The sequence below is a fragment of the Branchiostoma belcheri genome, unplaced genomic scaffold (genome assembly GCF_001625305.1).
Source record: "Branchiostoma belcheri isolate BF01 breed outbred unplaced genomic scaffold, Haploidv18h27 scaffold1, whole genome shotgun sequence".
Classification (NCBI taxonomy): Eukaryota; Metazoa; Chordata; class Leptocardii; order Amphioxiformes; family Branchiostomatidae; genus Branchiostoma; species Branchiostoma belcheri.
This window is the reverse complement of record NW_017802379.1, coordinates 5,343,212-5,365,607: the sequence shown is the minus strand read 5'-3', so window position 1 is coordinate 5,365,607 and position 22,396 is coordinate 5,343,212. Positions and strand designations below refer to the sequence as shown.

The window sequence follows — 22,396 nt, the reverse complement described above, 5'->3', positions numbered from 1 at the left end:
CTACCTCCATGGTAGAACGACACTTGTGCCCTTGGTTGTGTATGTATAAAGGTCAACTTTTCGATAGACTGCAATCGCACTAAACCTTGAAAATGAAACAAAAAGTTGCAACAGAATGCATAAGCTTAATAATCTGTGTTGTAATGATGCTGTTGAATATGTTTTCTGCAGTCTTTCTGTTTTGAAATCGTTAAATTTTACTTTTCATCCTCGTAATATTTTCGGTCGCCCTCCCCAAGATGGCGGCCACCGGTTACGCAAAATTTCTTTCAAATCGTGCGCAAAACTTACCCCTCTGTTCAGGTGATCCCAGAGCATATCGCCGCCACTGTCAAACGCCCTCTCGAAGAACACCGCGCCGAGGAGGATCGTCAACGCAAACGTCGACGTCCGCCGGAAAAGATTGTTGTAGACCCGACGTACAACCGCGTTCACCATCTTGCTGGAGCCTTCTACAAAAAGTCACATACGCAAAATTATATCCATACGCTCCATTAACAAAAGCGGAGTATCTTGACCGAAAAAGTCAGAAATATCCATCCAGAAATTTCCGTAATCCTCCTGACGAAAATCCTCTACGTGATTTGTTTTAATCTTTGGTGGTAATTTACATCACTAGACCGTTAGTTTAGGTTTCATATGAAGAAAAGTAGTCCCATTTAGCGGATTGACAAACAGATGTGTGTGGTTGCACAGTGCGAGGTCATGACATTCAAGATGGCGGCGCCCAGGATGAAATTTTTCGATTGAGTCAAAAACTTGTGATTTTAGGAATCAAAACGCCGAAATTCACACTACTGTGATTCATAAAACGTGGTTACTAAACGCCTAGTTGCCATCTAAGGTAAGAATATTTATCATAATGCGCCAGTTGCTCTATTTTTTGTGTGTGTGAATAAGCATGGACTCACCCCCCTCCCCAGGCCGTGCCAAGAAGTTTTGGTGAACTTGACTGTATACGGTATGGTACTTGTACAAACAAATTATAGGCCATATCCAGATGTATTTTCCTTTGCTGTATCAATTTTTTATCAACAAAAATTACAAAAAGTTATGGTTCTGCGTGTCCTGAATATTTGTTTGCCAAAAATATATTTATTTATTTTGCTTGTATTTCCAGTGTGCTGACCATGGGGAAACGTTACTACTGTGACTTCTGTGACCGATCCTTCCCTGACAACCTGCCCGGCAGGAAGAAACACCTACAGGGTGTCCAGCACCAGCGGGTCAGGAAACTACACTATGACCAGTTCAGAGGTAACCTCACACTTGCATGTTGTCACATGAATATTTGAAAGATCATTTCTGAGCTGACATCATCATCATCATGCCTCCGGATTAGTGATTAGTTTATACTAATCCGGTGAGGTACACTTGATAAAGTTACTCCAGTATGTCCTGTCTCTCATAGCGGACACTAATGCAGGCCCTGCAAGACCAGTGTCTCTCTCTAGCATGGACAACAGTGTAGTATAAGGACGTCCCACTCTACGTCTCCCAGTAGGGAGCCACTGTACTAGTCTACCAGCTGGTTCGTTACTACGAACAACATGCCCTGCCAGGGCGAGTCTACGTCGTCGGACCACAGATGAAATGGGCGGGAGAGACATGATTCTGACAAAAAAGCCCTGTCCATGTCAGTTTAAGAAAAAAATTATACATTTTGTACTACAGTAAGTAATAGTAAAATAAAAGGAAACGCAGATGATATCGAAGAAAAGAGGCACATAAAATGTATGTGATAATTTTGGTGTACATGCTGTGTCTTCTCATTTTGTACCTTCTCATATTCGGAAAAGGATTGGGGAGCAGGGCAAATGTTAACAAACGGTACTGCACATATCCTTTTGGTCCCCAGAAGAATCAGACATAAAGCTGCACTTTTTCTTCCAGATGCTGCTGCAATCCTGGCAGATGAGGCTGTGAAGAAACCTTGCAAGAAATTTCAGAGAACAGGTGAGCAGAAAAGCTCTGTTCTTTTTGTAAACATAAATATTTGAAGTAACACCTTTTCCTTGTCTAGCTGCATGAACATTGTTCAGCATAATTAATTTATTGGCTCTTAGTTAAAAGCAATAACACTTAAACTGAAAGAACAACATTGAAATGGAGTCTGACAGTCAGCTTTATGCCCTGAGGGCCAACAGAAAGCAGTTTCAGGAAGTGATTATACTACATGTACATGTAGTTTTCAACTTTGCAGTCTTCAGAGAAAAAGAGAGGAAATACATTTGAGAGGTGATACCATTTTATCATCTATAGACTGACAAGAGTTAGACTGATAACATATCAAAAACTGATCAATATATTATGACTAGAATGCGTATTCCGACCTTCACCCATTAATCTCTGATTTCAGGAGAATGTGACTATGGTGACAACTGTCGATTCTCCCACATGACTCCTGACAAACTCAGCGCTCTACAGGAACAAGCAGAAGGTATTCACACAGCGAAAATTGCTGTCTTTTTCTAGAATTTGATATTTTTTGCAATAAAACATGGCGTGCAAGGACACCTTCCCAGGTCTACCGGTATTACCATTGAAAGATTTTGATGTTGGCTATTTAGGTTTTCACTTGTTAATAATGTTAACATGGATCCATGGTTCATGAGTAAAGGTATTTCTCTTTCTTTGTCTTCTCTAGCTGATAAGAGACCTAAGCTTGAGGACAGAGTGCCTACACTAGCAGACTGGTTATCCAAGAGAGCACAGAGGGACCAGTCCTCCCGTGGACACACTGACTCTTCAAACCAGAACCAGTCAGCAGAAAACATACCTGCACATGTAGAGTACTCCCTACCCCCTGGGTTTCCCCCTCTACATGAACTGCCACCCTCATTACACCCCCCTCCCCCAGGGGGGTGGCCAGATCATCATCCTAGTGTGGAGTGGGGCTGATAAAGCCATGGTAACAATACATGTATTTGATTACTACATGTAGTATGGTTTAGGAATGTCGCAAAAGGTATAGCATGCATAGTTCAGTGGTTAGTGAGTCCCTCTGGTCCAAGAGGTCGATTCCTGACCGTTGTTGCTCACCTGACATGTAGGCTACTGTAAAGGGTTGCAGTCCAGCCAGTAGAAGATTAGCTCTTCCGTGAGCTAAACTGGTTTGAGATCACTTTCAACCTAAGCTAAATAAACTTATACAAAAGCATTACGCAATGACAAGCCTTGTTTATTTGCTCTATGAACAAAATGTTAACTAACCACAGTGCTTTACCAGCCAAATTGTGGTAGATCTACATTGGAACACAATATATGCAATATTACAACTTCTAATACATGTAATGTTACTTACAATGTATAATTACACTCAACTCACAAGGAAAACTGGAATAGTGCACATACATGTACATTCTAAATTGGTTAGATTATTACATTTTCACAGATTAAGCTTTATTTAAAAAAATGACCACTACAGATGCAAAACATTAAAAAAAGGCAAGTTCTTATTTAGGATAACACTCAAAGTATTGCACACAGTATTATACACTGTTGCACACACTGTAATACAGTAAACATTTCAAAATCACTGATGAAAATATACACTTCTGATGAAAAATTCAAGCTAGAAATACCACAGTCTATAGATTCCCTGGAACCTTCTTCTAACATTAATGACATCTTTATTTAATCGTTGACATCATACACTGGGCGAATTTTAACCTCAGAGTTCTCCCCCTTCCAAACAAACTCACCATATTCTTGCACCTGTTCATGTATTGCTTTTCTCAAAAGTCAAAATTTGATTAACTGTAACGTAGGATTATTATTAACTTAAGGAAGGTGTTTCTTTTTGATAGATAGTAACGTATATACAACGCTCGGTCTGATTGGTGCTTATTTTGCAATGGTAGTATCAGATTCGAAAGATGCACTGGAGTAATATTTCATATGTGGCCCATATAGAAATATGCAATTTATCAAATGTTTGACACACCCCAAAAGAAATGGTTCGACCCAGGTGTTGGATTATTTATCTTCATTAAACATCATCAACCAGTCAACAAGAAGGTATCAAACGATTTGCTGCCGGAGCCGGAGCCAGTCTTCTCCCCACTCGTTCCCTGTTTGTGTAGCGGAATCTGAGTCTCAGAAGGAGACACCCGGAGAGAAATCACACCGTGAGTGACAATTGTCTTGATTTTTACATTTCTACTTGATAAATTGTAGTTCCTGATGTCTTGAAACCATATCTTGAAACAGTACTGCAATTTGCCCCCAGACTAATCAATCTATGCTGCATGTTTATTGTGTAAAATGGCTCTGGAGTCATTGAGTCAGGATAGCATTTGCTTGTCGATGCTTCCTGCCATTTTTCCAACCTGCGTTGGTTTGCTTTTTGTGAAGCTTTCATGGGGTCGGTTTTTGAAATCATTTTACAAATCAGTATTCATGAGAAAGAAAACAAGATAAGGCTACTAGATACAATGTACTGAGTATGCAGTAGCTAATAGCATTTAAGTTATCAGCTGTAGTCTTGAACATTTACGGGGCTGGACATTGCCTGGCGAATTGGATATTGCCTTGTCGGTTTGTTACGATTTTGCATCTGCTTGGAGATTACACATTGCATTGTTTTTTTTTTTTTATCACAATATTTAATTGGTCTCCATCATAAACGATCTTCAGTAGACCCTACGTGGGCGGAATTATGTGCAAGCAGACCAAGCTGTTTGTATGAATTTATGCAAACGCAATCTACACATTCGTGATATCAGTGATATCGATGACATATACCTTTGCTTGATGTTGGTATTGTTAGGGAGTTGACGGTTTTTTGTTTCTCCAGTGTTGGCGCTGTTGTTTTGTTGCCAATGGGGATATAGGAGATAGCTTAACGGGATGACTGACATACTAATTATGCAAAAATGATTTAATTTACATAATTGACGATGAAATTTTAAAACTATGATGCAAACATGTTATCGAAAAAAAGAGAGAAACATAAAAAAAAGAAGAACTGAGATAATCAATGTAAATTAGTTCCTTATTTGCATAAGTAGCTAGAAACTATCACAACACTGTTATACACAGTGTCTGTTGAAAAGGTCAACATCATATGGCGAGGATATGAGATCGTGGGACTCTAGTTAACGTATCTTTTAGAAATGTCGGAATCCGAAAACATCGCCGAAGACCTCGCTTCCAAAGGTGCACCGATGGGGACTCCAAACGACTCTTCGGCCCTCGTCGAGTGTTCTTCCGGAGATCGCCCGAATGCCAATCATACAAAAGTAGGGAGTGTACCAAAAGCCCGAGACACAAACCCTGTATACACACAACGCACCGAAAATGCTGATCGTGAGGAAAACAACATGAACCCGAGTCCAATGTACGCCGTGAACGCCAGCCCGAAACAAGAACCATCCATTATATACACCCACGAACATGCCTGTTCTTCTGGGCATCTCCCAAATGCAAGGGGTGTATCAAAATCTCAAGACCCAAACCCTGTGTACACACAAAGCACCGTGAATGTTGATCACACACACCAGGGAAAAACCCGGAATCCATGTCCAATGTACACCCAAAACGCCGTGAACCCCAACACGACCTGCCCTACTGTGGAACATGTGGAAGAGGATAGCAGTGGCAGCCATTATTATGCCAATAATGATGATACTCTAGACTATGTGGAAGAGGACAACAGAACTGGGGACCATTATTATGTTGATGATGATAACATCTCTCCTGTAGAACATATGGAAGAGGACAACAGTACTGGGGAACATTATTATGTTGATGATGATAACATCTCTCCTGTAGAACATATGGAAGAGGACAACAGAACTGGGGACCATTATTATGTTGATGATGATAACATCTCTCCTGTAGAACATATGGAAGAGGACAACAGAACTGGGGACCATTATTATGTTGATGATGATAACATCTCTCCTGTAGAACATATGGAAGAGGACAACAGTACTGGGGAACATTATTATGTTGATGATGAGGACAAGCCTGTGGAAAGTGATGAGAACGGACAAACAGTCGATACGGCCTGCGACGATGTCGATATGGAACCATATGCAGTTGCACATATGTGCGCAGATAAAGAAGCATCTGCTACAAGTTCGGAGGCGACACGAACAAACGAACGCTCTCATGACACTAACACGGCCACAAACATCAGGCAAAACGTGTCGTCCAACTTGGCAGGCACCACTGATGAAACTAACCCGTCAGACACTGTTGGAGATAACAGTACTCTACATAATCTTGGACGTCCCTCAAATGCCCATCATCCAAATCCTGTGTGTGGGCAAAATTCCCTCAACCCTAATCCGATGTACGTGCCAAATGTTTGCAGACAAACAGGTAATATGTCTACTTTTAATTAATTTATTCACTTTTTAGTCCTCTGTATAACCTTACTAGCTAGTAGTTTTGATATGAGGTTTCAATTTATCACAAAATATTATTTTATTTCCTTTAATGAATTAGAATATAAAAATATATGGTTCTTTCTGAAGCAAAGATGTTGCTATGCTGTGTGATAATCAGGACACAGATGTCGCCGGGTGTGTGTCGCTGTTGCAGCAGCTATCCTCCTAGTGCTGATCACCGGTGGAGTCGGTAAAGCTTTCTTTGGTATGGACAGCAAGGATACTCAAAACGTAAGCTGAACTTAAGCCTATATTTCTTTTTCATTACCAGCTGTAATTTGTTATAAAAAGCTTATTGCACCTACAAGCATTTCCAGGAATATGTGTATTATTCACCACCGTGTGATATGATATTCTAATTTAAAAGTGGATCAGACAGTTTATGTGATATCTTCCTATATACAGCCCACGCTTTCTGTGGATACGATCCAGATCACTCGTCAGCCTGTCTGCTGCAGTTCGGGAATAACGCGTACGACAATGGCCGACCGCCACCACATGTCTACGGTAAGCTTAAGCATACTTGAAGGACTATGTAGGCCTTCAAATGGCTTTCCTTGGTACTGAAAAAGAAGTTGTATCTTGTTTTCTGAACATACTTTGGTTTTGATTTTGGGGTAACAGAGAGCTTTGAAAGAATTCTTGTATTATCCACGAATGAGTTATCTTCTTATCTACAGCTGACACCTTCAGTGGATACGATCCACACCACTGGACAACCTGTCTCCTACAGTTTGGGAAGGACGCGCCCGACAAAGGCTGACCCCCTAAACATGTCTTCGGTAAGTGTATTGGAAAGGCTATCACCTTGCGCGTGCGTGTGTATGTGAAAAGCTGAGGATGTATAGGGACTTTCAAAACTATAGACATGTATATTAGGCCCCCGGCCTTCGTTTACACTTAGCAGAACTTGTACCTTCTGTTCTACAGCCGACACCATTTGCGGCTACGACCCTCACCACTGGTCAACCTGCCTGCTGCAGTACCGAGACGACTCGCATGGCTGATTCCTTGTACATGTCTACGGTAAGCATGTGAGAAGGGTTTTCTTGTAACTAATCACGAGCCTGACTTCCTGTATCTGATCTTTTGTGGTCTGTGCTTAGGGTATACACACAAGCAAACATACATACACTCATATGTGCACGCACACACACACAAACAATAACAACCATTTGTACATGGAGGTAAAGATAATCATCATATCGCTTGCCAGGACTATGTCCACTCTTTTTTCAAGACAAAAATTGTTTTTTTTTCTTTTTAATTACAGACCAGGACTACAGTTTCACCAGCTTCCAGAAGTTCACCAGGTAAATAGTTTAGCATTTAAGTGAATAGGGGCATGGAATATGAGTTTCCACAATAGTCAATGGAATTTCCCCTTTTTTCTAAAATACCCTAATGGAATCATGCAATTCATAAAGATCCTTGAAATGATATAACTCCACTGTTTACTGGTCTATATATTACGTTGACCATTACCTATAACATTACAGAAAGCTTGGATGCAGACGCGAAGTCGAAGAAGATCGCTTTTGGTGGGCAGGGATCAGGCCCAGGAAAATTTCATTTCAATACTGGTGTGGCCGTATCTGCAAACAATGAGATATTCGTGACAGATCTGCACAACAAACGAGTCCAAATTTTTACTATAGACGGAGCTTTTCTCCGCAACTTTTCAACGATAGTGCCTGGCGAAGAGGGAACTATGATGTGCCCTTACGACATTGCAATTGATGGAAAAGCAAACTTGTGGGTGGTGGGGAATGTTGTCGATCTCGGACCATTACGTATACGTCCATATGTGGTGAAGTATAGTCAGGACGGCCTGCCAGTTACCAAGTTCGACATACCAGCCACTTCAATTCAAGGTCCCAAGAGGCCCACTATTACAGTGGACACACGCTGGGACAAAATCATTGTGGTATACAAAGATACAGTATTCACGTATGTACCAGATAAAGGCTACTTCCACCAGAACTTTACAAAGAGACAACCTCTTGGATATTTAGTATCGTACGTCACATTGGACCTGGCAGGAAATATCCTTCTTACTCATGATCGTCCCTGGGATTACGGCTCTGTCCATGTGTACAGTCGCAATGGGCAGATGTTATTTGAATTTTCAACCAAAGGTGGTCCCCGAGGTATTTGTGTGGACCCCACTACCGGTAACATATTAGTGGCGAACTGGAAAAAGGACCGTGTAGTCATGTTTACGAGTAGTGGGAAATTTGTGCGCACTGTCGTCAAGGCCTCACGGCCGGATGGTATTGCTCTGGGACCAGATGGACATTTAGTGGTGAATACAGCCAAGGTCCCTGGTATAGGTGACCACACTGTCATTGTTTTTCCACGCCATATGGTATTTGGGTATTGACCTTTCAAATTTTCATCACCATAATTTACACATTCAGAATATGGCAGTCCTCATTATTCTTCGTAGACCTTGTAGAAGACGTAAGTACAGAAAAAAATGTTTTAATATAATCGTGTTCATCATCATCATTATACCTTCATTGCTGATTGGTGCTGGGATAATATTTCATAGTGTTTTCTTCTGTCCACCAGAATTGTTAAGTAGTTGTTCCATGTAGTTGACCATAATAGAATGATAGTTGATACATAAAATCAACAAGATGATAGTCTGCCAGTATAAAGGAAATGACTGTTTGTTGGTAATGTGAAGCTGGTGTGAAACATTTCAAACTAAATGTAGCTTGTTGGAAATGGTGTGCTTGGTTACATGAATGAGAACTACAAAGTTATGTCATTCCTACAATGTCTTACAAAACAGTCCTTTCTATAGACTTTATACTTATAAACTTTATAATTACTTTACCCAGCAGTTCGAAATGTAGGACCTCTAAATGAGGAAAATGCTAACTAGTAAGGTAATATATGCAAAGCAAATACATAATGTTCACCCACCTTCACTGGTCTAGAAGAAACAAACTACAACTGATCTGTTTGTTCTAACTAAAACACATTCATATGTATAGTCTATGTCCTTACCTCTGTCCTTTAACTTGCTACATAATGTAATACAACACTGCAGGGTGTATGCTACAGCACCAATTACCATGGTGACAGATTGTAGATTGTTGAGATTTGGTGAACACTCAAACTGTCACAGAGTGAAATTGGAAGGATCCACAAGACAGGACTGATGACAAGTCTCCACCGTGGCAGGCCCATCTGCAATGTGATACAGGAAATAATTAGTTCACCAGTACATCAACTAATTCATTAATTCAACAGACATCTTTCATGCCTTTTGTTTGAATCTGCAATAGAAAATGATTTTTTTTGGTAATAAAATGGCTGCAATGCACTTGCTACTAAGTTATTTCTTTCTTCCAATAATTGTACTTTATGACAATAATTCAAACATACTCAAAGGAAAGAAGTCGTCCCCATGACCGCAGTCGTCCCGTGCACTCTGGATAGCCTGTCTCAGAGCAAACATGGCAGAGCAGGACATCAGCAGTGGGGGCTCTGACACAGCTGGAGGGGAAGAAATTATTGTACAATACAAAGCACAAAATTCTAGATTCATCACACGATAGCAATGCAGTATTCCACTTTTTAAGTTCATCCCACAAAGCCCTTATATTGTGTTGGATGTAACAATCAAGACAGTCCAGGACATATTTCTTGAAGAGCACAGATCTTTCCTCACCTTTAGACCTGATCACGCTGAACTGGTTGGATGAGTTTGGCAGCAGGGTAACTCGCAGATCCGCTGGAATATCTTTGCTTGTAGGAGGCTTGTATTCCTTCATCATAATTCAAATAAATTACATGATTACTTTGTCTTAAGACAATAACACTGGAGACAGGCAGCAAGTTTTCAGTTGACATGAAATTTACACTAATACTTTTTTGGCAAATGTGTCTTTTGAACAAGACTTAAAGGTCTTTGGCCCATGTGTCTGAGCCTCAGGGCTCAAACCTCTTTTACAAATGCAAAAGAACCTGATGCACCTATCAAGAATATTAAGGATTGGCCTACCATCACGATGAACGAAATAGGATGTAACAATAATTCGATAGTGCATTTAGTAACTAGAACTATTGGCTCTTACCCATGTTCCGTTGGTCAGCAGCCTTCCCGTCTCCTTGTCGTACACGCACTTCTCAGTCAGCCAGTAGCCCAGCCCGAACACGAACGCTCCCTCAACTTGGCCTACATCCAGGTCAGGGTTCATACTGCGAAAGCCAACAGGTGTTAGGTGGTGTTATACAACATTACACTTAAATCTCTGTTTGCTTACCAGATGAGAAAAGACTTTGAGCATACCTCTCCCCACAGTCAAACAGAATGTCCGACCGTGTGATTTCTCGCTCCCCTGTCAGGACATCCAGCTCCACCTCTGTGCAGGTCACACCGAAAATGTTGTACGCTGGACGAGGTACCGGCAATGGATCATGCTCCCTGTAGGAAAATTCCTTTTTAATATATTAACATGATAATTTTTCAAAACAACACACTTGTCTCAGACCAACTTTTGACCAGTCATACATCAAAAATATTCTGCAAATCGCTTCTTCTTAACTTCAAGAAAAAGGCAAAGGAACACTCAATATGCATTTGATATGGAATTATGCCTGCCATTACTTTGTATGTTATGGAATATCAAAAGTTACAAAAACAATACATTGAACCAATGGTTGCATCACTATGAGCTACTAATCAAAGCCTTTCATGATCCCCAGGTACACTTGTACTTTTGACCTAAAAAATAGTAACAACAGGTCCACCCACATGTATTTCTCGGACAGGTCCACCCCCTTACTGTGACACGTGTTGATGAGTTCTGTCCATTTTGGAGCCCCGCCCATCTCCTGTCGGATGGGGTTGATCCGTTCATTCAGCCTCCTGCAGCATTCAAGCACTCCCTGGACAAATGGAGAAAAAAGTAAACACTCTGAGATAAAGACTATCCAATTCAGTATTATTGAAATCCTATAAACAATCTGGGATCAGGCTAAGCTTGCAGATAGGAGGAGAGCAATTTAGGCTAGGATTGGGCCAGATGATTTACATGTTCTTAATACATTGTACATGGTAATTAACACAGTCATCAAGTGTTGTCAAGTAAACCACGATTAGAAAGTTTAAAGCATCAGCTGGGTTGTCATTGTTGGCTAATATCATTGACGTAATCTATTAGAGATGTGACAGTACCTGGCAGTTCAGTTCACTGGTGACACTGCCTCCTGAGTCACTACTATTGGGACTGGAGAGAGAGTTGGTGGACATCACATGGATCATCTCCATGGGAACGCCCAGGGTGGCAGCTGCCACCTGCATCACCTGGAGTTGGAAAACAAGTCATCCTTTCTTACCAGCCTGAAATCACTGTCTCCTAAAACAAGCTCCTCTCCTATTATACATCATAAACACCATGATCCTGCTGAAGGCCTGTTTGGGATTTCCAAACGGGTAGTTCTGACCATGACCTGTTTGGGAAATCCCAGGATTTGAGGCCCACTAGTATCTGGGATAAAGCCATGTTTGGGATACACAGACACCAACAACTCCTGGCAAGTGAGAATTATACAGTTTATGGTCATTTGTACTTGTATGAAGCTGCGTAACATCAAAAACAAAGGAATCACAATAACTGAAGACAGCTACTGACAATCACTTTGTTAGTAGCTGTATGAAGCTGCGTAACATCAAAAACAAAGGAATCACAATAACTGAAGACAGCTACTGACAATCACTTTAACTGAAGCATTTAACCATTATGATTGTGGATCATGTAACACTGAAAAGCCTATCCAGAATTAGATTGATTTTCTTTTAAAGTCTAATACCTTTGTATCGATCCCCTGTCCCATCTCAATACCACCATGTGTGATGACCACAGAACCATCGGTGTGGTAGATCGCCACGAAAACCGTGAAACGGAAGAAGCAGGAGAAGGCGACATATCGACATGGAACCACAGACAAGCCTCTCTTCTTCCAACGATGTTCCTATCAATAAGTTAATATTCATAATGAGTCATAATTGCCCTGATGAAGATGGCAGATGGTAAACAATACATACTATTAGGCTCTTGTAAAATAAGTTGTTGTGAATAAAGAACTTCGGTATGTAATTACTGATACTGCAAACAACAAATAAACCAGAAATACTTGTCGTAGTAATCCACACACAAATGTAATTTCAAACTTCTACCTTGTTGAAAATCTCTATCTCCTGCTGTCGTTGTTTGACTTGTGCCGATGTCAACAGATCTACAGAATGTCAGTCGAATATCGTTTCAACTTGTTAATGCCGGTTTATTACAGCTTTATCATCAGTATTGGAAAACAACAGAAGACAATTCCATGATTATGCTAAGCTCTGGTGAGAATAATATTGGATAATTATGATATTTGCCACAATATTGGATATGATATTCGCCAGTTTACTACAAACATACTACCGGTACTATCTTTTAAGAAAATATATCTAATGCTATAATATCGACTTAAGGCTGTACTAGATTCACAAAGAAGAAGTCATAACAGTATAGGTACCCTCCCACTGCTGAGTGATGTTGCAGTCAGACAGTGTGAGTCCAGCCAGAGTGGTCTGTCCGTTTTCAAACATGTTGATCCGGCGGATGTCGGTAGGGTCCTTGTTCAAGGTCTTGGCCACATGTTCAATGATGTGCTCCATGAAGAAGTGAACTGCCACAAAACCTGGAAACAACCGACAAAACGAGTGATACATAAATCAAAAGTAAGAATACTGTAATTCACTTTATGTTCACTGTAGCAAAATGTCACGATCTGAGAAAAATGGGGATGTTCACTGTACTATACATTCACGGTGGTGACAGGTGCAGGAAAAAGAAGGTTCAGGAATTACCTGTTGACTGTAATGATAAGTTCACGGTTCAGAAGTGACAGTGAAAACAGTGAACATAAAAGTACAGTGAACAAATCAGGAATTACAGTACTATGCAATATATGCAAATGAATAGATTCTTAATAATTACAAAATGGACACACATTGTGCTTAGTCTAATAACGATCTACAAGTAATAATGTTATAATGACTCCTAATAATGTTAGTCCATCCTCTGAGAGATATTTACACAAATCTATATCTTTTACTTTTGAACAGCATAGTAGTTACTGTATAGACGATATACTATGTATTTGGAATAGATAATACAATTACCTGGAGCTCTTGTGAAGGTTGTTGGAGCAGTGTTGGTTTTACAGGTTTGTCCTGTGTACTGCCAGCATGGACAGTAATACACTGAAACAGTCAAAAGATACATCTGATTCAATTTCTTTTCATGTCTTATCACAGTATCACACACATAAAATTTCTACTAGACAAGCCTGATAAAAATCAAGTACAATGTACGAATCAAGTACAATGTCATCATCAGCAAGTACAATGTAGCTGCCCATGATATGCATGTTATGACTAATGTCTTCTAACTGATTCAGGAGCTTTGAAGATTGGGTCAAAAACAATGGTTTGTAGTGAGTGAAAGGTTGATTTGAGCCAAAACAATCTGCAACAGTCACTACAAGAAATTAATAGAAATACCATAATACACATACAAATGCTGAAGGTATGACATCTTTGACCTCTAGTAACTATCAATCAATTCCGGTACGACCTTCGTATAGGTTCTCACCATTATCAGCAGCAACTGACACACCACTGACAAGACAGATCTGAACGGAACATCCGTTATCTTCGTACAGATTGTACACCACTGCCAGCAGTCTTCCCTCATCGTCAAAACCAACCTATGAGTAGAAATCGTCGATAAAGGTTAGACATCCAGGTAATACGATATGCCAAAAAGCAGTTACTCAAGCAACTGGATATAATTTTGAAAACGTCATCATCAACTTTGACATATGACTTTGACGTTTTCAAAATCATATCCAGTTGCTTGAGTAACTGCTTTTTGGCGTATGAGTAGAAATCGTCTGAGATGATATGACTTAGCAGAAAGACTTTATCAATGCATACTATATTTTGCAACAATTTAAGAAATGACGAATGATGAGTGACGCAAATTGCTTTAAAATAAATTGATTATGACAATTCATTATTCTTGCACAATATTACATAATTGTTGGCAGGTATGTCATTGTAACATACCTCGTATTTAATAAGATAGGGCGCTCTCTTTGATATGGCTTCCATATTTGCATCAAGAGGCATGCTCAAGCGTACGGTCCTGAAAAAAAAGGATGGTGTGATTCAATGTTCTGTACATCAATGCTGTCAATAAAGAAAAATCAAAGGAACCTAGGCAGACAAAAATCAAAAACCGAATATCTATAAACCTTCACAAAGCCACATTGTTTTGTGACTAACAGATTGTCCATTGCCTAACAGATGTACCTGTTGAGATTTTGAGCAGCCACAGCACATGCAGCAGCCGGCAGCATGGAACCGAGTCCCTTCCCTCCAAAGCCTCCACCCAGTCTCTTGACAGATACGTACACTCTGTACAAATGTACAAGGATAACTTCAGTTATTCATGTTCTCAGTCGTTAAAGGTGTGAATTGTCAACTGAAGATGATTTCAGTTATGTTGAAGGCATACTAAGTTACTGTCACAGTAACTTTTCACTTCTGTCGACTTTTACTCGTAAAAATTGAAAAGATAATGGTTGGATTTTTTTATAAGGGTGCATACATTTGTAGCATTGGCCCAAGGAAGTACTACTTTTCGAGCAAGATATAATACTTTGTGAGCTATCGTCTTGTAGTCTAACCTATGGGCTGCAATTCCAGTGGCCTGTGCAATAACTGCCTGGATTTTATCCATAGACTGGGTAGCAGACTGGACGTCCATGCCGTCCTCCGTTGAGTGTGCAGCGGCACACGTTGGGTCTCCATGTGGAAATGGTACTGAGAACCACACAATGCCTCACCCGAGATACGATGGGGAGCTGCAGCTAAGGCACCTGGAGATGCAGAGCATTTCACATCAGAGATTCATAAGTCCACAGGCATCATTAAAAACAATCTGTTGAGAACCTTAATGAGCTTTCAGAACAATTTTAATGTACAACTTTTCCCCTGCCCCTGAGCGATGATGTCATATTGTCTTTTCCCTTCCTTTGTGTGAGTCATATATATCCAAGCAACTTTATCTAAGTTCTGTTAATCACATAACTCATCATAATTTTCTCATACAAATGGAGGGTTCTCAGGAAAATACCTTTTGGATCTCCCTTCACCACTTCTTTGACGATTGGGTGAAAGGATTGTTCAGCGATGGCATCTTGGATGGTGAGTATGGGTGGTTTCAGGTCGGTGTAAGTAACCTGGACAGCATTGGCCATGGCATAAGCACGAGCCTGGGTATCTGAAATACACACAGGTATCCATTTTACACCTGGCTGGAGCAAGGAAAATCATGTGTCTTCCAAAAGACTGCCAGGGATATAAACCAGTGACTTCTTGATCTCATGTACGCTGATGAAAAAATATAACCTTTACCTGCAATGACAAGAGCCACTGGCTGACCTGCATACAGCAACTCATCACTGGAGAAAATCTGCAAAGAGAAGCTTTTTGAATGTTTGCTGTTCTTTGTATGAGCTTTGAATGTTGTTATAATGGTACTTCATTGAATCTTTGAGGTTAGCATTGGTTCTCATTTGGTTCTCAGCACCTTCGTTTTTTTCTTCTAGGCACTTTCGAAGCCTTAGGTCTTATTTGATGATGTCCCAAAAACATAAGTTAGAGCTGAGTTACCTCAGCTGCAGGCTGTGGTGACAGACTATAACGGTTTTCTCCTTTAATGTCTCCAGCTGTAACATATGCAACTGCTCCTGGCATTTCCTGTGGAAGTAAGTAAAAAAACAATTATCATTTAGACATCCAAAGTGCTATACTTCGGAAATCTTATATACAGTGACAACACATCCTAAGGGAATTTTTGTTACATTTTGCCTGCCTTACACTAATATATGTAATATAATGCTATGATTCGATTGCCAAATAAGCTCACGATGCTCGTGATGCAAAGCAATTTCATAGGCCTATGGCTTGGCTGCAGTAAGTTGTAAGGAAAGTATTTTTTTTCTACCATGGCTTGTGAAAAGTCCAAGTTGCCCAGTTTACAGTTGGCCACAGATGATGTCACAAGTGCAGCGTAGACTTCCCCTGGCATAGCAGGCATGTCATTGATATAGATGGCTTCTCCAGACGCCTGTAATGCAGGTTTACATGTTTATCCAATTTCAATGTATCAGTTTCTTCCCAACAGTGTTTGTAATGCCTGGCCCAGTGCTGGTTTACAATTTGAACCATTTGAAGTCACTTCAGCACCATGGAAAGGGTTCATGGTTTTGTGTCAATGCCCCCTCCCAACTTAGATTGATCTACACAACTGTTGTATAGCATACAGGTATATCAACTCTTTCTTCATTCATCCAGGTGTGTTGGGATGTTTTTCAAACAAACAAAGAAACAAACAAACAAACAAACAAACTGACATGATGTGACAATGTCTTTCGTCATGTCCGTGTCATATGTGGTGGTAGGAATTTTACATGCCACTACCTCACAAATACACCTGTGATGGTGTATTAGAGTTATTAGCGCAGCCCACCTGTACTCTAGCAGATGTTTTAGGCATGGGTTGCCTGAGGGGCCACTCAGACTCCCTGTTCTGGAAATGCTGCTCCGCACGGGAGACCGGACGTACCAGCGAGTCTGCCGCTGAACGAACCTTCTCAGTCAGGCTCTCCATCCCAACTGCAGACAGGTAAAACTACAGAAAAGTTATTTTATTAATTGGTCACATAACAGATGCTACAATCCATCTAAAACAATTTTTTGGAACTGGTGAAATGACTTATGCTGTAACGTTATATCATTCATTATTTTTGCCACGTTTCTTTCAGACTATGAATATAGAACATGCCTTATAGAACAATCCCATGGCCAGCTGTTTGGTGTACTGTGGAGTCTGGAAAGCAGAATCATCTGGCACCAGTTCTGCTTCCAGTACAGCGAGGGCTCCTGGTGTAGGAAACAGCCAAAAGTTTAATAATTGTTGCTTTAGTTAGTCAAAACCATCAAAATTTCTATTCACAATGCTCTTTGATTAAAATGCTAATTTTCTAGATGGTCAGAAAAGTTAATTTTGATAAAGATTCAGTACATGTAACTTATACATAGTTCATTTTAATGATCTACCTCTTAGAGTGTCAGCATCTGTGATCTTCTTTCCAACCAGGAAGTCTTCAGTTTCAGATGCATGTACCTGGAAGGATGTTAAGAATATCTTCATCCAACTATTAAAAAATACCCAGGTCATGCTTAAATTGTTATAACAGTATGAAATAGAAATGTTACACCATATGTTATAAAGACGCAATAATCATGTAAAGATGATACCATAGTCTTGTTCACGCCGCCAAACACAATGCTTGGTTTTGTGACCACTGTTGCATCACTCTGACGGTCCAGTGCCATCTTAAAGCCAGCATTCACATATGCATGGGCATTCTGTAAGGGAAACAGTTCTTGATATAGCACATTTTGTCTGTACATTTATTTTGTCTGTAGCATTGCATCTGTGCAATAGCATCTACTAAACACAATAAGCCAATCTTAGGGATGTTTCTATCTATACATAACATTTTACACAAAGTCCCCAAATACTTATTGTACACTTATTTGATTGAAGTAGAGCAAACCTGTGACCGAGAAGCAACTTTGTAAGTCCGGAATACGTCTTCAGGCTTTCCTGGTGGAATCTCCAGTGAACGAATCACCTGGAATACAAATGGAGGAACTGAAATATTTACTGACAGCAGCATACAACAGCAAGGTTCAAATACCATAATTCCTAATATTTTCAACTGTTAGAAAAGAATTTTGGCTTACCTTGCCATTCATTGTAGTACCCAAAAACTCACTGAGTGCCATTGTCTGTGATTCATCTCTGTGTCCTAAATTTTTTATAGGAAGAAATACAAGTGGAATGTGTAAGTATGAAAATGGTAAGGGTTTAAGACATGATTTCATTTATTCTTTAAGTGTTTAAAATAACAAAATTTGACAAGACTACTGTGAAACTTCTCTGACCTATAGTGACCTTGGCTCCTGCAGCCTCCATGATTGTGAAGACATCAGAAGGGAATTCTGGGTGGGAGTGTTTTATCATCAAATTCCCAGCCCAACTGCCAACCTGAAATTCAAAAGCAAAAGTCTCACTTTCTGAGTGACTTATTGAGTATCATGTGTTGTTAATTCCAAACTCCGCAACTAAGCATTCTCACATCCAAGTCTACTCACGTTTCTGACAGATACATTAGCAACCTTGCGAAGATGGTTGGCCAGTACATTGTAGAATGGAGACTGGTCTGAACCGGCTTGTAGAAAGTCAACCATGGTAGACAGGCTCACAGCAGATCCAACCACCAATGGTGGCCCAGGCTGAAACATTGCAGGCTGTTTTAATCCACAGAAATTCTATATACAACTTAATATACAAGTATGGCATGAACCCTCACATAAAATCACAAGATTAACATTGAAAAGTTGAAATGGATAGTGTTGAGAGTGTTGGGACTGGTACCATAGCTATTTCTACTTATACTTTAGTCAGTATTTTGTATTAACCTGAATTCAACAGTACTGTTTTAATAACAGTTGTTTCAAACATTCTTACCTGACAGTTGTACAGATCAGACACAGCTTTGATGTCGATGAGGCAGGTGTGAGGACCATCATTCTTGTACACACCTGGAAGATTGTGTGACATGCTTTTTACATTAGAATCTTTATATTTTTCATCTGTTTAAATCTTTTCAAGTACCGATTTGAATTAAGTCATCTTCTTTGCAAGACTAGTCCAGACTTGTTGGTGATTGATGTTTGAGAAAATATAATTTGTAAACCAAGCAGTCAGAGGCATTGGGGATATGGTCTCTGTCCTTGGTACTGAAGAACAAAAGCTACCTTGGCATTACAGAGGTATATTTTTGCATTACCCAGTTCAGGGTTGATATGGTGGCTGACATTGCTTACCTGCAGCTGTGTTTCCACAGACCAGTTTGTACCGGTCCTGACTGTGCTGTTCCAACAGACCGTACAACTCCCCCAGGGAGGAGGGACGGTACCAGGAAATGCCATTTTGGCGACACCTCAGGGGGCCTGCACTTGTACCGTTCACACCATTGGCAGAGGCACCATTACACGTTCCTCCAGCATTGGGGCAGGGATGCTTGTCTAGATCCTGTGACCAGAAATGTAACAATTACATGTTGGATTCACCACTTACTCTAATATTGATTCAATTCACTTCATAAAAATCTGGCATATCATAATACTAAAAATTTGTGAAAAACGAATGTAATATCTCAATGAAAATAGTAACTTACATGTAAATGCTTAATGTAAGACAGAACTTTGCATAGGTTTGCAATAATCAAAATCTATCCAGTTGCTTGAATAACTGTCTTGTGTATCTCATCACCTGGAAGTCTAATCTTCATCAATGTACTGATTATAGAATTTCCAAGAGTACCTCAATGTCGATACAGCCACCTTTTTCTGGATCTGCATCGGCTGCAAAAGACTTCATGGCATCTAGGATAGGTCTGTAACCTAGGAATAAAGTACACATCTCTTCCATGAGTAAGAAATGCTTTGAATTCATGGATACTTGAGTCACACCATTGTGACTACTGACTACACTGTTCTCACAAAATACAACTACATTGTATAACCACTTCCTATTCATAGCCAAAGAGGACATTTGCTTGTTCCACAAACCGAGCTGTCTACGGATTTGGGAATAAGGTCCCTGTCCTTGGTACTGAAGAGCAAAAGCCACCTAGACATTACAGTGGTTTGTGGTCAAAATATGTCACAACACAAAATATTCAAACAAGCAAGAAGAAGATTAGTCCATTATGTATATTCTTTCTCTAACCTGTACACCTGCAGATGTGTCCATCAAAGTGATTTTCCACCTCTTGTTGACTGGGTTGTGGCTTTTTATTCAGCAACCTGTGAAATAGGGCCAGGCATACTTTTTTGTTCTCTTTTATTACTTAATATACACAAAGGAGGAAAACTCCATGATGATAAGATCTTATTTTAATATCGTACAATAAATCTGATAAATATCAGTTAACATTACTTACCCATACATGTTGAGCACCATCCCAGGGCTACAGTACCCACACTGACTGCCGTTGAAGTCTGCAAGGCGACGCTGGATGGGGTGAAACCCGGCCTTCTGTCCCCCCAGCCCCTCCACTGTGGTGATGCTCCAGCCATCCACACTGCACAGGGGGCACAGGCACTAGGCACATAAAGAGATTGTCGAACATTAGAACAATATGTTTCTGTGAATTATTTTAATATTAAATATCACATTCTGCAAAGCAAATGGATAATTTTTACCTTCACATGGTCATATGCCTAATAATATAACAACTTTGTCCTGCCATTGTTACATAATGTAACCCAACAACACAGGGTGTCTGCTACAGCTGTCTGGTCCAGGTCATTGACCTTACATACTCTTGATGGTATTACAATTTTTTGAACAGGATAGGCTAGACCAACAAGCCAAAAGATCAGTGATGCCAAGGACATATAATGTCCTTGATGATACCTACCGAGTTTAATGTGTAAGAACATGCTCCTCCATTGGTCGGATCCGGGTGTGTCACCATGACAACACAGCAGCCACACCCTCCTTCCCTGCACATGACCTTAGTCCCGGTCAGGCCCCGCTGGGAGCGCAGCCACTCATTCAATGTCACACCGGGATCCGGATTTAGAACTGCAGCAAGGGTGTTACAGTCGTGAGCTGACTCATCAATGAACGAAATCCTTTTTCAGACCAGCTTTTAATTATTTTGCATGGTGATGTAGGAATTATTTGGGCTAGAAAAATGCCAATTCGTCCTTCGTGACCACCACAAATAATTAGACAAACTGAGTAGACTACCAGTACATACCAACATGACGCTTCCCGTTGACCCAGAAGGTCAGTTTGTCCTTGAAGTCCTCGTCCGGTAGGATTGGCATGGTTTCGTCCGTATGTCAACTTATCTGGGGAGAAATAAACGTTGTTTGATACAAGGTAACATTATGTGGAAACTTCGGAAGCGTGGTGAACTTATGTAACGTTACCGCAAAACGGGTGTGCGGCGGAGTTTACGACAGTTACTCTACAACGAGCAAAAACCTTGGGACCATTGAGAGGATGATCCTGCCAAAAGCCATTCCAAAAACAGAAGTAGTAGGACAGCAAAACGCAGGAAATGCTGAGTTGTTCCGCAGACATAGGACCTGTAGATGACCTTGATAGTTTAGATAGACTTTGTGGACTACATCATGCAGTTTGCTCCTCATCAGATAAAGAGAAAACAGACGATACAAATGAAGTTCATGAAAATGCAACAAGAAACCTCTTTTCCCGACATGCCTTTCTCAACCCGATGGGGGTTTCGGCCTATTCGATAAAATAGTAACTCAAGACAAAAGAAACTCTCTTCCGAACCCTTCAGACGAAAAACAAAACTCTCCATTCTCTGACGATTTTGAAATCTAGTGACCCCTTCTTTTCATGTGATTATTGCGGTCGAAGCCGCGATGGCACCTGCTCGACTCGACTTCACGCTTCGAAACCTTTAATCCTAACTTGTCGGCGACATGCTGTTCACATGTATTATGTATGCATGCGCGATAGTGTGTTGCCCAGCAAACCAACACGTAAAACCTTCCTTTGTCGGTGCTGGACGTTATAAAAAGTAGCAGGGCTTTAGGGCCCATAAAAGAAGAGAACGGACTAGCCATTCTAGTAGATTGTTTGCGCAGTGACAACGTTTGCACTTCTGGTTCTCCCACAGTAAAGAGACTCTGACTGCAAACATGAACTCTTTGCGACCTTCTACCACTTGGTAGGAATCTAATGAGTTAACGCCCACTTCCTTCCAAAGCTGCACTTCTCGTGCTTATTAACTCCGTCGCT

The 22,396-nt window shown here is 40.5% G+C and overlaps 4 protein-coding genes and 1 long non-coding RNA gene across 8 annotated transcripts; 2 read left to right on the top strand and 3 right to left on the bottom strand.

Moving 5' to 3' along the window:
* Positions 1-677: 677 nt before the first annotated feature.
* LOC109462135 (zinc finger matrin-type protein 5-like) lies at positions 678-3,160 on the top strand. Its single transcript, XM_019758632.1, has 5 exons — positions 678-844; positions 1,121-1,257; positions 1,894-1,956; positions 2,360-2,440; positions 2,648-3,160. Exons 2-5 carry the CDS (start codon positions 1,131-1,133, stop codon positions 2,899-2,901), a joined length of 525 nt encoding a protein of 174 aa, XP_019614191.1. The 5' UTR covers positions 678-844; positions 1,121-1,130; the 3' UTR covers positions 2,902-3,160.
* Positions 3,161-4,519: 1,359 nt separating this feature from the next.
* On the top strand, positions 4,520-8,800 carry LOC109467313 (tripartite motif-containing protein 3-like). 4 transcript variants are annotated; one of them, XM_019765260.1, is made up of 6 exons: positions 6,534-6,629; positions 6,804-6,905; positions 7,079-7,180; positions 7,329-7,424; positions 7,672-7,711; positions 7,898-8,800. In XM_019765260.1, exons 1-6 carry the CDS (start codon positions 6,606-6,608, stop codon positions 8,779-8,781), a joined length of 1,248 nt encoding a protein of 415 aa, XP_019620819.1. In that variant the 5' UTR covers positions 6,534-6,605; the 3' UTR covers positions 8,782-8,800. The 4 variants fall into 4 exon arrangements, 3 of the variants coding, with proteins under 3 accessions (XP_019620826.1, XP_019620836.1, XP_019620819.1); XM_019765277.1 differs by lacking the exon at positions 7,898-8,800 and having other exon boundaries at positions 6,361-6,629; positions 7,672-7,743; XR_002140069.1 differs by lacking the exon at positions 7,898-8,800 and adding an exon at positions 4,520-5,651 and having other exon boundaries at positions 5,928-7,424; positions 7,672-7,743.
* Positions 8,801-9,475: 675 nt separating this feature from the next.
* LOC109467339 (xanthine dehydrogenase-like) lies at positions 9,476-17,904 on the bottom strand. Its single transcript, XM_019765287.1, is given in 25 exon segments — positions 9,476-9,599; positions 9,798-9,908; positions 10,084-10,180; positions 10,490-10,613; positions 10,705-10,839; positions 11,170-11,303; positions 11,593-11,721; positions 12,228-12,389; positions 12,595-12,653; positions 12,939-13,103; positions 13,588-13,668; positions 14,060-14,174; positions 14,536-14,614; positions 14,782-14,886; positions 15,159-15,253; positions 15,255-15,269; positions 15,271-15,350; positions 15,608-15,754; positions 15,889-15,946; positions 16,147-16,233; positions 16,481-16,603; positions 17,006-17,167; positions 17,321-17,418; positions 17,596-17,662; positions 17,797-17,904. Coding segments are annotated over 25 exon segments (2,574 nt in total). The 5' UTR covers positions 17,875-17,904; the 3' UTR covers positions 9,476-9,531.
* Positions 17,905-18,098: 194 nt separating this feature from the next.
* Positions 18,099-18,586, bottom strand: LOC109467350. Its single transcript, XR_002140072.1, has 3 exons — positions 18,490-18,586; positions 18,289-18,353; positions 18,099-18,176 (listed from the first exon to the last, which is right to left on the bottom strand). It is a non-coding gene; the product is annotated as an uncharacterized LOC109467350 (long non-coding RNA).
* An 83-nt stretch (positions 18,587-18,669) lies between these two features.
* LOC109466670 (indole-3-acetaldehyde oxidase-like) lies at positions 18,670-21,518 on the bottom strand. The gene is made up of 8 exons (XM_019764447.1): positions 21,381-21,518; positions 21,036-21,202; positions 20,556-20,716; positions 20,342-20,418; positions 19,934-20,013; positions 19,435-19,642; positions 19,076-19,149; positions 18,670-18,840 (listed from the first exon to the last, which is right to left on the bottom strand). The coding sequence occupies exons 1-8, from the start codon at positions 21,448-21,450 to the stop codon at positions 18,670-18,672; spliced, it is 1,008 nt and encodes a 335-aa protein (XP_019620006.1). The 5' UTR covers positions 21,451-21,518.
* Positions 21,519-22,396: the final 878 nt, after the last annotated feature.